Source organism: Nansenia antarctica (genome assembly GCF_963989245.1).
Source record: "Nansenia antarctica genome assembly, chromosome: 12".
NCBI classification, from domain to species: domain Eukaryota; kingdom Metazoa; phylum Chordata; class Actinopteri; order Argentiniformes; family Microstomatidae; genus Nansenia; species Nansenia antarctica.
Genome location: NC_137682.1, coordinates 12,804,266 through 12,819,859, shown reverse-complemented (window position 1 = coordinate 12,819,859; position 15,594 = coordinate 12,804,266). Strand labels below are relative to the sequence as shown.

The following is a 15,594-nucleotide window of genomic DNA, read 5'->3' as shown; positions in this document are numbered from 1 at the left end:
GTTAAAACGGCTTGCCATAATAGGACACATATCTGATATTTAGCAACGCGCCCCCGCCCCCCGTCTGAACTGTCAAGTTGCGTTTAATGCGACTTTTACGTCATATGAGCACTTGCTCATATCTTTGCCGGCTTCCGCTGCACAAAAACTTGAAAATGAAACCGGTTGTAACGTTATCATGTTATCCTATCATGTTATCCTATATGTTATCATGTTATCATGTATATTATATATCATACATCTAGATATACTTGCAATATACAGAGTAGACCTGTATCCTACAAAGAGACTTAGATTTAGATTTAGTAAACAAAACATTTTGAGCCAGGAAAAACCCTGACATGTAGCCTCTATAAACTCTAGATCTGAAGTGTGCGTGTGGGCTTGAGTGAGTGTGATTTTTTTTTTTAAACTAAGTATTCTTTCCTCCCAGGGCAAACAAGAACATCACCTTGACCCTGTCATGGAACGTGGTACCCAACGCTGGCATCCTGCCCCTGGTCATGGGCTCTGGCCACATGTTGAACAGTTGAACAGTTGCCACAGGTTGTTTAGTTTGAGATTACATTTTTAGGCCAATACATGTTTTTAGGGTCACAACTGAAATTCAACTTAAATATTTGTTCAGTTGTCAAAGTCAAGCTAAGCCATTGAGACTCAGTGGCAGATAGATAGTATCTTTAGGTTTGCACAGAACAATTAGTTAATTTAATATGGTAATGGTTAACCAGGAATTAAATTAAGTTCAGGAATTAATATACAGATTGAGATAACACGTGAATTTAAATTAAGCTTTCCTTTATGGACACTCTTTGGTGAAGAGACTGCATGAAAAGCAGTATCATGCACCCCTTCCCAGACGCATACGAGACCACAAAGAGCTACTGAACTGTCCCATGCTTGTTTGTAAATGTTGTGCCCTCTTTTATGACTTTTAATAAAAGTAAAAGTTTGGGAATGGGTGTGTCTGTCTGGATGTATGTACAGTGCCTTGCAAATGTATTCACCCCCCTTGGCTTTTTACCTATTTTATTACATTACAACCTGTAATTTAAACATTTTTTTTATCAGAATTGTATTTGATGAATCTGCACAAAATAGTGTTAGTTTTTAAATGAAATGAGAAATATATATATATAAAAAGAATTTAAAAAAATAAAGAACTGAAAATTGGCATGCTCATATGTATTCACCCCCTTTGTTATGAAGCCCCTAAACACTTCTGGTGCAACCAATTACCTTCAGAAGACACATAATTAGTGAAATGAAGTCCACTTGTATGCAATCTAAGTGTCACATGATCTGTCAGTATATACACACCTTTTCTGAAAGGCCCCAGAGGCTGCAACACCTAAGCAAGAGGCACCACCAACCAAACACTGCCATGAAGACCAAGGAACTCTCCAAACAAGTCCGAGACAAAGTTGTTGAGAAGTACAAGTCAGGGTTGGGTTATAAAAAAATATCCAAATCTTTGATGATCCCCAGGAGCACCATCAAATCCATCATAATCAAATGGAAAGAACATGGCAACAAACCTGCCAAGAGAGGGCCGCCCACCAAAACTCACGGACGGGGCAAGGGGGGCATTAATCAGAGAGGCAGCACAGAGACCAAAGGTAACCCTGGAGGAGCTGCAGAGTACAGCAGAGACTGGAGTATCTGTCCATAGGACCACAATTAGCCGTACACTCCATAGAGCTGGAGCTTTATGGAAGAGTGGCCAGAAGAAAGCCATTACTTTCAGCTAAAAATAAGAAGGCACGTTTAAACATAAATGTTTATTGGAGCAAGAATATTATTGTGTGTGTGTGTGTGTGATTAATGTGTGTTGTTGTGTATTGTTGTGCAAGGTAGTTCAACTGGGACAAGCAATGGTGCAGTAGTAACGGTAAGGACATGGTTAGACAAATGTATAACATGTGGTGCTTTCTACTAGACAGTACTGGGCAGAGGGAAGTTGCCATGTCCTTTTATTTGTCTGCATATCCAATTAATTTATGAATTTCAGAAACATTGTGTATTGAGCCATGGTATATGTGTCTATGGTATCTACATAGGCAAATATATAAGCTACGCCATCAAGATAACGGTACCAACTTTATAACGACACTCTGCATACAGCAGGTCATTATTATTATTATTATGTTTGCAAGAAAAGTGCTATACAAATAAACGTTATTATTGTTGTTATTAATATTAATATTATTATTATTATTATTATTATTATGCACCAACAGAGCGCACAGAAAATCACGGCCGCTCCATGGAAACAGGTGATGAAATAGGGCATTATGACGGATATTGACAATGACGTTTATAAATGTTTTATCGTCAAACATTTCACAGCATTTTGCAAGTGCGACAAATCCACTTAACAATGGTGCTGCATAGACGGTCAATTAAACTTTAATTGCACCACAACGGGTGCAAAAAATTTTTTTTTTTTTTTTTTGAATTTGGTTTTCCCTCCAAAACACTTTTAAAAAAAAAGTAGGAGGAAGGACGGTAAAGTGTGATATATGATAGTGTAGTGTGGTAAGTATATGTATGTTCTAAGACTGTGGAGGGTAGAATGAACTCCCAGGGTGTAGTTAGGCAATGGAGGGTAGAATGAACTCCATAACAAGCTCCGCCCACTTTGACACAAGCTCCGCCTACTTTGACTTAAGCTCCGCCCACTTTGACACAAGCTCCGCCCACTTTGACTTAAGCTCCGCCCACTTTGATCTGTTGTGCTTTAATTTAAAGGAAAACAAGTGAGATTTGAAACGGTGATAGTCGGTCAAAACTTTTACGCACCACTAACAGGGTCTTCCGGTAATTTAATGAATTGCAAGTGCGGTATAATATGACTATGAAGTCCATATACATGTTCTTGATACCGGAGGACGAAGATGAAGTCGGAAAAATCCCAGCAGGACTCATCTTTCGGTATGAGCAGGTGCAACAGATCATTTGACCACTCAATTTAACATGCCTACATAGGCTACTTATCATGTAAACTGTTGCGCTAATGTTGATTGTTCGTATTCAGTAGGCCTAGTATAGCGGATGTATTGTATTTTCCTCACTGAGAGAATCTCGGTCAACAATTTGTAACAATTGTACACATTTTATTTAGTATTCTCAGTATGGGAAAACAGGAATTCACTTTTAATGTGTTACATTTCCAGTTCAAACCCTTATCGACTTTGACACAAACCCTAATCAATCCCGCCTATAGATTTACTGCAATAGTAAACAAAAGTGTTAACAAGAAGTGGCCTAGAGTATAAACCCTACATTGGTTCCCACTAACTGGTCACATTTAGAATTTACAGTACTTCAAATGATTATTTCACTTGGCTGTGACTTGAATTAGACCGGCATACCGTATTCAGTACCGACCTCTAATAGCTGTTTTAATGTAATTATTAGGCTATATTATTATTATTTTAATTAAATCGTGGGGTATGATTCCTTAATGACCTGCATCAGAATGGCTTATGCGGTGCATTTTTACCATATATTTCTAGGTGGAGGATCAGAGGTTAAGATGTGCTTGCTGAATGATGAGGAAAAGACAAATCGTCACAGGATTGACCTTCTCAACTGGTAGAGGTATTCAACACTGTATAGATGTGGCCAATCACCAGGGATCAGGTAGGAACATGGTGTTACCACAGCTTCTCTGCTGAGCTCAAACCTTTCAGAACATGTGTATAGATGGCAGAATAGTTTGTATGATACAGAAGGTAAAGATAAGCCTACCCATGAATGTACTTAGCGCTGTCAATTGTTAAATAGGCTATTGCAATATTTATTACAATTATTTTTTAATAATGATAATCAACAAAATGGAAACATTTTCAGATTACAGACATCTGCCGATATTAACTTCTTTAAAAAAAAATGAAACTGATATTTCACTGTTCTGTGCCTGAGGTTGAAGAATTCTTGAATAGCCTAATTAACAACAAATGTAATCAAACCTGTTGAGATTAAATGTGAATTGTGGTCTTTACAACCAGAATGCAACTCTGACTAATTATGGGCTCTTCCCATGCTGAGCCTGAGACAAGGAAAAGCAATGTGTGAAGAGCCAATAATGAATGTCTTGGAAGACTTGAATTCTGTGTTGTCTGTAAATGGGAAGTCTATGGAGATTATGATGATGTCATAGCATTTGACTTTTATTACGTTCAATTCAACAATTCTGTGGGACATGTGTTGGTTTACAAGCTACGGAGCAAAGCTACAAAGTCAGAGGGTCGTGGGTTGTTTGAATTCCTCTCAAATCCTGCAAATCACTATTTATAGAGAGAACATATCAGCTGATCATGTGATCATCAGGTTTTTCGCCCTTGCTTGCTTGCTATGTGCCGGAGGTCCTCGGGCATCTCCTCTGAGGGCCCCCAGCCGCCTCGGGTGCCTGGTCTGTTCTGCCGCTGGGGCACCTGCTTGGCTAGCCTGGTGTGGGGCTATTATGGTCTGTGCTTGGTTGGGCCGGGTGTGCTGGTGGTAGGGCGGGTCGGGTGTGTGGGGCGGCTGGTTTGGGTGGCGCTGTGTGTGCTGGTAGGCAAACTGGTAGTAGTCGCTCTATGAGTAGAGGGCTGCAAGGGAATTTTCCTGGCTGCACAGTGTACAGTTTTTTTACCTTTCTGTCATCATGTGAAGCGCATTGAGTCACATCTTGTGAGAAATGCGCGATACACCATTTAGTCATGAGGACATGACTAAATTGTGTTTTATTCAAGGTGGATGTGACTGACAATCAGCTTGTCCGTACCAAAGGACATCTTTTTGAACTTGATGGCCTACATGGAAACAACATGACTAATTATGGGCTCTTCCCATGATGAGCCTGACACAAGGAAAGGCAATGTGTGAAGAGCCAATAATGAATGTCTTGGAAGACTTGAATTCTGTGTTGTCTGTAAATGGGAAGTCTATGGAGATTATGATGATGTCATAGCATTTGACTTTTATTACGTTCAATTCAACAATTCTGTGGGACGTGTTGGTTTACAAGCTACGGAGCAAAGCTACAGAGTCAGAGGGTCGTGGGTTGTTTGAATTCCTCTCAAATCCTGCAAATCACTATTTATAGAGAGAACATATCAGCTGATCATTTGGTAAGTACAGAACGATCTTTTTCACATGAGAATATATGCCATTGTCAGTTATTAATTGACTTCATATTAGTCTGTAGCCTATAATTTACTCTTAACCCAATTAACAAGCTAGTTAGTTGTGTAACTATTTGTAGTCAAATGTTAATCTCTAGCTAGCTAGCTAGTTTATATACCGCATGTTTTCATTTTAGTGATGTATTTCTAACACCAGCATAAGTAACAGTGAAGAGTAAGAGTTGAAACAGAAGTGCCGTGTTAATTTGGTGTTGAAACGCCAGAATGGACTAATTTATTGGTCACACTTTACATGATGTGGCTTGATCCATGGATAGTACTTGTAATAACTGTAGTGACTCATTATTTAGAAGAGTTGTGTTACTAAATTAAATATAACATTACTACACAGACAAAGGGTCAACTAAATGTACTGTATACTAAATCATATGTAGGTCAATTTGATGACATGACTAAATGGTGTTTTATTCAAGGTGGATGTGACTGACAACCAGCTTGTCCATACCAAAGGACATCTTTTTGAACTTGATGGCCTACGTGGAAACAACATTTTGACCTCCACTGGCTGATAGACAAGCAAATATCAAAGTCAACATTTCACCTATCTTTTGAGGAGGGTCAGCATTTTCATCTTGCCATCTCGTTTTAAGGAACATACTCCTATCTCGTGGGAGTGCATACTCAGGCCAAATTCGTAATACGTCTTTTCAACAAAATGGTGAAGTGGCTGAGCGCACAATACCTCAACCACTTCACCATCTTGTTTAACAACAAATGTAATCCCACCTGTTGAGACGAAATGTGAATTGTGGTCTTAACCAAACATGTCTCACAGGATTTTAAAAGCTGAACGCAACAATTTTTTTCCTGGATAAACAGTGTACAGGTTTTTTTCCTTTGTCTGGATGTACAGTGTACAGGTTTTTTACCTTTGTCTGGATGTACAGTGTACAGGTTTTTCACCCTTGCCTTGTCCTCTACTGGTCTCCTCCTCTGCTGGTCTCCTCCTCTGCTGGTCTCCTCCTCTGCTGGTCTCCTCTACTGGTCTCCTCCTCTACTGGTCTCCTCTACTGGTCTCCTCTACTGGTCTCCTCCTCTGCTGGTCTCCTCCTCTACTGGTCTCCTCCTCTACTGGCTCCTCTACTGGTCTCCTCCTCTACTGGTCTCCTCCTCTACTGGCTCCTCTGCTGGTCTCCTCTACTGGTCTCCTCCTCTACTGGTCTCCTCCTCTACTGGTCTCCTCCTCTACTGGTCTCCTCTACTGGTCTCCTCCTCTACTGGTCTCCTCTACTGGTCTCCTCCTCTACTGGTCTCCTCTACTGGTCTCCTCCTCTACTGGTCTCCTCCTCTACTGGTCTCCTCTACTGGTCTCCTCCTCTACTGGTCTCCTCCTCTACTGGTCTCCTCTACTGGTCTCCTCTACTGGTCTCCTTCTCTACTGGTCTCCTCTACTGGTCTCCTTCTCTACTGGTCTCCTCTACTGGTCTCCTCCTCTACTGGTCTCCTCTACTGGTCTCCTCCTCTGCTGGTCTCCTCCTCTACTGGTCTCCTTCTCTACTGGTCTCCTCCTCTACTGGTCTCCTCCTCTACTGGTCTCCTCCTCTACTGGTCTCCTCCTCTGCTGGTCTCCTCTACTGGTCTCCTCCTCTACTGGTCTCCTCCTCTACTGGTCTCCTCCTCTACTGGTCTCCTCCTCTGCTGGTCTCCTCTACTGGTCTCCTCTACTGGTCTCCTCCTCTACTGGTCTCCTCCTCTGCTGGTCTCCTCCTCTGCTGGTCTCCTCCTCTACTGGTCTCCTCTACTGGTCTCCTCTACTGGTCTCCTCCTCTACTGGTCTCCTCCTCTGCTGGTCTCCTCCTCTACTGGTCTCCTCCTCTACTGGTCTCCTCCTCTGCTGGTCTCCTCTACTGGTCTCCTCCTCTACTGGTCTCCTCTACTGGTCTCCTCCTCTACTGGTCTCCTCCTCTACTGGTCTCCTCCTCTGCTGGTCTCCTCCTCTACTGGTCTCCTCCTCTGCTGGTCTCCTCCTCTACTGGTCTCCTCCTCTACTGGTCTCCTCCTCTGCTGGTCTCCTCCTCTGCTGGTCCATTAATTGGCATCATGCGTTTTGCTGGCTAGTTTTAAAACACCTTCAGATACATGATGCCAGCAGCTGCTCTGCCACCTGCCCGTTATCCAATCAGAGAAGAGCACGTCAGGGCTGTCTAGATAACGGTGAGCTAGAACTGTAGGTGCTGCGACAAACTTCCTTTTGTTGTCATAATGTTGTCAACATACCTTATCAGCTGGACACATTCCACATTCAGTAACCAACTGAGCATAAAAAAAAAATAGGCCAAAACTGTGTCATGGGCTTAGATTCGTTCATTTTCAACACCAAAAAAGAAACACTAGGTTGTAATGCTGGACAACCAGAAATTGTGGGCTGTTTAGTAGTATCACTAGATGTCTACGGTACACAGAATTTGTACTGCCTTTGCCATTCCACAGGAAAAACGTGGATGACTTCACAGGACCGAGGGAAAGAAGTGATCTGGGCTTCATCACCTTTGACCTCTCGGCTGATATCCTTTCTCTTGCGCTGCTCATCAGACAAATGTGTGAGACGGGAAGGAAATGGGGCCTGTCTTATTGTCAAGGTTTCAGGTAATGTTGTCATGGTAACTTAGGCTTAAGGCTTTGGCATGCAGGAGGTAAACAAATGCATGCATTCGAATGATGAGAACGTGTTGCTATTGTGCACCTCTGTGCTATTTCTTATTTGGCGATCAGCATTTGCTGTTTGAGAGAAGCGTTGAATCCTAACCAGCCTGCCCAGTGGTGAGTACACTGTACAGTAGACCAACATACAGCACTATAGCAGGTGTAAAAGGAGTGTGCTGGAAACCATGTACGGTAAGTGCATACTGTAGGTGAAGTTATGGGTGGTTGTGGTAATTCTTTTAAATTTCCTGTTTTTTGGTGGCTTTTGATAAGCAGCCATAATTTCCCACATCAAATGTTGTTTTTGGTCATTAATGACTTTATTGGCTGAATGGATCATCAGTGAATCATCATCATTTGGTCATTAATTATGTTGATTGCCTTAACCCTCTTCACATCTGAGGCCGATATTCGACTGGAACGTCAAGCAGCTCTTCCTCTACATGTCTGCTGAGTATGCAACCAAAAGCAACATAAGCAAGCACAAGCATGCATCCTCCCTTTCTTGTTTTCTTGACAATAACAGTGCTCCACTTGGTCATGCACTTTTTACTTGATGAAATGCAAGAGAAGATTGTCAGCATGTTAGTGGTGGTAAAGACATGACTGCAAGGATAGAATAGAACATGTTTTTATTCACACAATGTGGAAATTTGTCTTTGACTTTACAGTGGCAAACAAGAGCAGGAGCACTTCAGAATAATTCGGGTGTGGCGTGTATAATCTGCACAGGTACAATGGCTGCAGAAGTGTAAAGTGTTGCATATGTTTGTTTGATTCCAGGTCCTGAACCAGGTGGTCCTGTGGGACAAGATTGTCCTGAGAGGAGAAAGCACCAAGCTAAACCTGAGGGACACAAAGTCCAAGTACTTCTTCTTTGATGATGGAAACGGTCTCCGGTAAGAAGCCCCACCTACCCCCCAACCCACCAACTTTAATGTGGAATGTATTAATTGGAATGTATCGTCAGTCACCTCACTGTCATTTTGATTATCTACTGAGGAGTAAGCAGCAGCTGCTACATATGAATTGTGAATTGTGATGCAGTATTATTTATATGCAGCAGATGGTAGTACAACACAATTTACCGTAATACTCTAAAACAACCTCGACATGATGGCAGAATCAGCCTCCTGGAATAAAAGGGGAAATTACACAATGTGTTACATGGTTCACATCCAGGGTTTTTTCTGCATTGAAAAGGCTTAGGTGGCTCGCCTAAGGCTTTTCTCGCCCCGCCTAAGCCTTCTCTGAGAAATCTTGCAAGAAAAACCATGTAAGAACCATCCATGCATTCATTGCTACAATTCGGTCATCCCAGCAGGTGCTGCTAGACTATTGTTACATTATATACGTAATAGCCATGGAAGACTTCTTCCACCTAAGCCTTATTTTGAGCCAGGAAAAACCCTTTTTTAACTAAGTATTTCTTTCCTCCCAGGGCAAACAAGAACATCACCTTGACCCTGTCATGGAATGTGGTACCCAACGCTGGCATCCTGCCCCTGGTCATGGGCTCTGGCCACATGTCCCTCCCCTTCCCAGATGCATACGAGACCACAAAGAGCTACTGAACTGCCCCATGCTTGTTTGTAAATGTTGTGCCCTCTTTTATGACTTTTAATAAAAGTGAAAGTTTGGGAATGGGTGTGTCTGTCTGGATGTATGTATGTATGTGCATTGACGCTGCCACACAGAAATAGAAAATAGACTGTGTTACAACCGGTTTAGTTTGTTAGATTTCTTTAATGTATGTGTTGCCTTCTTTGTTATAAAAAAATATATATATATATATGTTTTTGTATATTCATTTATTCAGAAAGAAATGTGTAAACATGTAAACATTGGTATCCAAGGAAACGTTTGAGATGTGGCGATGTGTGCCAAATAAGGACAATGGAAGCAATTTCCTTCTGTACTGTACAGTATCTACTTTACTTAGCAATACCCTGTGACTTTTAACTTTGAAAATGGCCCTTGGTGACCATCAAACAAAATGACTTTAATATAATATGTACGTTTTGTATAACGGTTGTTCATTGAGTTAGCTCCTTTTCTATTGAAAGAACCAAGTGCACATGAGCCACTGACTGGAAGTGACCTCCGAGTGAAGGGAAGAGTAATGTGAGTGAAATTGTGTGTGTCTGTCATGTGATGGCTCGACTTTGGTCTAGCTAGCCTGATGTGATCTAGATTCTGTGGTCTAAGCTTCTATATTAGCTTGCTGCAGTAGCAACCAGAGAAGGAGACCGGAATCATGGAGAGGATTCCAATGGCATATCTTGAGAAAGACGTAGGCCTTCAGAAAAAAATGTAGGAAGAGAGTGTGTGTGTGTGTACCTGCACATTTGTATATGTTTGGATGTACTGGTAAGATAATGGCGCTAGCTTAGTTGGAGATTGGATTTGGGATGTAATACTTTTCATCTACCACTTCATCATTGACAATTTAAGGAGGCCCTATCCTGCCTCAAACTCCTACGTTTGTAATGGATTGGCCAGAGGGAAAAAAGAAGATACCTCTGTCATGGCTTCTTCTGTTGAAGTTAAAGGGACACATCACCACTTTTGAACATCATTCGTCTCCACAGCATGAGAAAACAAGGGAGAACAAAATATGAGGTTAAGTGTCCCTTTAAAGGATTGAGCAATACATAGAAAAGGTTCCTCTGATCAACTTGTGACAAAGACCAAACCAAGGACTGAAAGTATAGCAGCTCTACAACACTGTGTCCAAGTGGTTTCCAGGAAACAACAAACACATTAACTAACATGTGATTTTCTTTTTGTTGCATATCACATCATTTACTATAAACAAGCTCACTGGTCACTTACAGTTTTTCTCAGTCGCTTTGGTGCATTTCTCACATCACTATTAACATTTGCACAACAGTTAGTGCTTTTCTCAAAACAATTACCGGTAGTACAAACTGCAAAACCTTGTTGATAACCTGCAAAAGCGTGTCACTTGCTCAAAATGGATAGTTCATTCCTCAAAAGCAAGTATTCATGTCAATGAAAGTGTCAGTGTCATCAAAATGAAAAGTCCTGACACCATTGTTTATGAACAAGATAGTCAAATGGCTTTGTCATGTTTTCATTAAACAGGGCTGGACAGCCTAGAGGTGGTGGCAGAACAGAGGATGGGGAAAAAACTGGCGGCCATGCTGGCCAATCCCTCCCACCCGATGTGTAACATAATGCATTTTGGACAACATATTGTACAGTATGAACTGTCAGGTAAGTGTACTGCATGGCACTACACAAAGTAACCAGTTTACAGCACTGGACATTAGAGTATGCATAGAACACAAAGATATTGTCATCCTCTTGTTCTATTAATATATCTCTCTCAATCTTATGGCATTGTTTGCAATCACCATTGCACAAATGGCTTCCTCTTGTTGTGGAGTAAAAAGGGGCCCTTTTCCACCTCTGCGAGGTGGTCTTGCCTTGTCATGTCTATGTGGTGCAGAGTAAAATTACAGTAATGTACAGTAAACATGAGATATACTGCTTTAACCCATATTACTGTAGTGTACAATAACAGTGCTTCCCACTTGTAAAATGCTGCAGTACAGTACCATACTGTAAATATGGCAAATATTTACTTTACACTACAATACAGTAAATCTGTGCTGCAGTAAAGCTGTAAGTCTAAATGTAAAATGTAAAAAGTGACAAGTTCTTGTCCCACTGTAAGCTTCATGTATGATATGACACAATGACAGTAGTGCAGTGCAGATTTACTGCTGAATTACTGTCCAATATACACACCTGTTCTCCCGACGAAATGTTTGAATAATTGAATTTACAGTGGTTCTCCCAACATTTGGCTGCACCCTTCGGCCAGCCTCAGCCATTGTGAGGCTGTGATTGACGACATGGTCCACAATTGTAGCCCTAATTTCATCAGGAATCTGCCTATGTACTTGGCCTCTTCTTCCTCTTCCCCTGTTTTGTCCCCTCCCCGCATCCTCGCCCCTCTTCCACGATGCTGACCTTCTATTTCTGTGTCACAGTATTGTCAAAATGGTACACACTATGTCCTGCTCGGTTCATATATGCTTGCCAATTGAGGGTTCATGAGATTCAGCTCTGAGTGACTGTGGAGAAGTGGCATATCATTGGTTACAATTAATGCTTCACACACTCCTCACATCAGTGAAAGCTGAGGTTCACCTGAGAGAAATTGTTTTTTCAGGAAAAAAATAGAAAGAAATGTGTAAAATTTGCTTGACAGATTTTGACAACTTGTTCAACATTTTTGTATGTAATGACTCAAGCAATGAAATGAGGACTATTAGTTTTTATAGGGAATGACTATTCAGCATCCAAAAGTAAAGTTCATTTTGACTGACATGACATAAGAAAATGATAATGTTATAAAACAGCAGAGAATTGTATGACAGCAATTGATGCATGTCCAAAAGCATTTGCAATTTGTTGGAAGCAATGAGAAACTGCTACTATGATGTGCACAAATGACTAAATGTTGTGGAGGTTGAACTAACAGTTATGAGAATTTTAATTCTGATCAGAGAAATGCACCAAAGCAATTGAGAAAAACTGTAAAGGAATAGTCAACTATATTTCCCCAGTGGCAACTGAAGGTTCTGCAGCTCCAAGATCCACCTCCCTAGTTTACAAACAAGTGCAACGGTAGCACTTAAGACCCAAAATGAAGTTGTATAGATTGCACCTTTAAGCACACATTCAAACAGTGATGTTAGTAGAACATCTGTGCGGCGGAGTGATACATATAGTTAAAAAGTCCCAGTGCTGTTATACTGTATATCGTAACTCATGGAATGCCTCTTGTCCAATCAAATCACTTGGTCGGAACTAACTGTTGTATAAATTATTATCACTTTGGTTACAGTCACAGATATTTAGATTGCTGTATCTAAGGCAAGTAGAGAAAGGCGATTGGTCAAAACAGGTAATCTCACATCTGATTGGACCAGAAGGTAATCTCATCGCTGATTGGACCAGTAATAACCAGTAGTAATTCAGATTGTTGTATCTAAGGCAAGTAGAGAAAGGCGATTGGTCAAAACAGGTAATCCCACATCTGATTGGACCAGAAGGTAATCTCATCGCTGATTGGACCAGTAATAACCAGTAGTAATTCAGTCTTTGTCAACAGCGGGAATCTCCTCACTCGCGGACTTTCCTGAGGGGATTTAGGAGAGTCATCACATAGTTTGAAACCCGAATAATTCATTCCGAGATAGCTACCGACCAACCCCGTTTCCTTTGCAACGTTGGCACTTTTGTGAGAGTGAGGAAATGTTTTATTATCCTAATGTTCTTCGACGTCGCAGTGGCTGCTTTTCCACCATTTGGTAAGTCCATGACAACATGTAGCTAGCTAAGAGTTTAGCTTGATGCTAACAAGTTACCTCTGTAGCTAGCTTCTGATAAAAACCTCACTGAAAGGGATCTAGCTCATATAACTCAACTGGAAACTAAAGCCTGCACCTTTTCAGTTCAACCTGTGAGGAATAGCTGGATATGTATTTGTATGTAATACCGCTTTCATTCTTTGGGAAGAACCCTGATGTTACAATGCTGTTGGCTGTTCCATCTAGTTAATGTGATGTTCCTGGTGTATTCTGAGGTAATGTAACATAGTTAATGTGATGTTTCTAGTGTATTCTGAGGTAATGTAACATAGTTAATGTGATGTTGTTGGTGTATTCTGAGGTAATGTAACATAGTTAATGTGAGGTTGTTGGTGGTATTCTGAGGTAATGTAACATAGTTAATGTGATGTTCCTGGTGTATTCTGAGGTAATGTAATATAGTTAATGTGATGTTGTTGGTGTATTCTGAGGTAATGTAACATAGTTAATGTGATGTTTCTAGTGTATTCTGAGGTAATGTAATATAGTTAATGTGATGTTCCTGGTGTATTCTGAGGTAATGTAACATAGTTAATGTGATGTTGTTGGTGGTATTCTGAGGTAATGTAACATAGTTAATGTGATGTTGTTGGTGGTATTCTGAGGTAATGTAATATAGTTAATGTGATGTTCCTGGTGGTATTCTGAGGTAATGTAACATAGTTAATGTGATGTTCCTGGTGTATTCTGAGGTAATGTAACATAGTTAATGTGATGTTCCTGGTGTATTCTGAGGTAATGTAATATAGTTAATGTGATGTTGTTGTTGGTGGTATTCTGAGGTAATGTAACATAGTTAATGTGATGTTCCTGGTGTATTCTGAGGTAATGTAACATAGTTAATGTGATGTTCCTGGTGTATTCTGAGGTCATGTAATATAGTTAATGTGATGTTGTTGGTGGTATTCTGAGGTAATGTAATATAGTTAATGTGATGTTGTTGGTGTATTCTGAGGTAATGTAATATAGTTAATGTGAGGTTGTTGGTGTATTCTGAGGTAATGTAATATAGTTAATGTGATGTTGTTGGTGTATTCTGAGGTAATGTAATATAGTTAATGTGATGTTGTTGGTGGTATTCTGAGGTAATGTAACATAGTTAATGTGATGTTGTTGGTGTATTCTGAGGTAATGTAATATAGTTAATGTGATGTTGTTGGTGGTATTCTGAGGTAATGTAATATAGTTAATGTGATGTTCCTGGTGTATTCTGAGGTAATGTAACATAGTTAATGTGATGTTCCTGGTGTATTCTGAGGTAATGTAACATAGTTAATGTGATGTTGTTGGTGTATTCTGAGGTAATGTAACATAGTTAATGTGATGTTCCTGGTGTATTCTGAGGTCATGTAATATAGTTAATGTGATGTTGTTGGTGTATTCTGAGGTAATGTAACATAGTTAATGTGATGTTCCTGGTGTATTCTGAGGTAATGTAACATAGTTAATGTGATGTTGTTGGTGTATTCTGAGGTAATGTAATATAGTTAATGTGATGTTGTTGGTGTATTCTGAGGTAATGTAACATAGTTAATGTGATGTTCCTGGTGTATTCTGAGGTAATGTAATATAGTTAATGTGATGTTGTTGGTGGTATTCTGAGGTAATGTAACATAGTTAATGTGATGTTGTTGGTGGTATTCTGAGGTAATGTAACATAGTTAATGTGATGTTTCTAGTGTATTCTGAGGTAATGTAACATAGTTAATGTGATGTTCCTGGTGTATTCTGAGGTAATGTAATATAGTTAATGTGATGTTCCTGGTGTATTCTGAGGTAATGTAACATAGTTAATGTGATGTTGTTGGTGGTATTCTGAGGTAATGTAATATACAGGCATGATAATCGCTCACCTTTCGGCGAAATTCGCCGTTTTGAATCCATAATAGACATCCATACTTTTTTTTATTTTTTATTTTTTTTAATCTTGTAATTCTGCATGTGACCACCACTAGAGTAAATCTAAAAGAAATCAGATATGAGCACATGGAAGCTAATTATTCCACAAAAAAAACTTTCCGCCGGGACCGCCTAGCAGGTTCCGGGTCTCGTATCCTTCTCACCTTTTTCACCCCGACCCATTTTCATGCCTGATCTGGGTGGTTTTAGGTTGGCAGCCACGAAAGGAACCAGAATAACACGCAGGGAGCTTCTGAAGGTCAATGTTGGGAAAACATGGTATGTAAACCCCCCCCCCCCCCATCCCCTCCACTGTCTGAGGGAATACGAGGTATTGATTTAGCATTATGGTTTTATTGAAACTTCTGTCACAGCAGTACTAATTCTTGTACAGACCTTTCTGATCTCTTCAGACTACATCTTACCTGTCAGGCATTGTAACTGCCAATGGC

At 40.5% G+C, this 15,594-nt stretch overlaps 1 protein-coding gene across 1 annotated transcript; it reads left to right on the top strand.

The window, feature by feature from the left end:
- Positions 1-2,851: 2,851 nt before the first annotated feature.
- LOC308168871 (signal peptidase complex subunit 3-like) lies at positions 2,852-9,409 on the top strand (the record flags this gene model as incomplete). Its single annotated transcript, XM_080543515.1, has 5 exons — positions 2,852-2,934; positions 7,623-7,730; positions 8,239-8,308; positions 8,619-8,734; positions 9,277-9,409. The coding sequence occupies 5 exons, from the start codon at positions 2,852-2,854 to the stop codon at positions 9,407-9,409; spliced, it is 510 nt and encodes a 169-aa protein (XP_080399641.1).
- Positions 9,410-15,594: the final 6,185 nt, after the last annotated feature.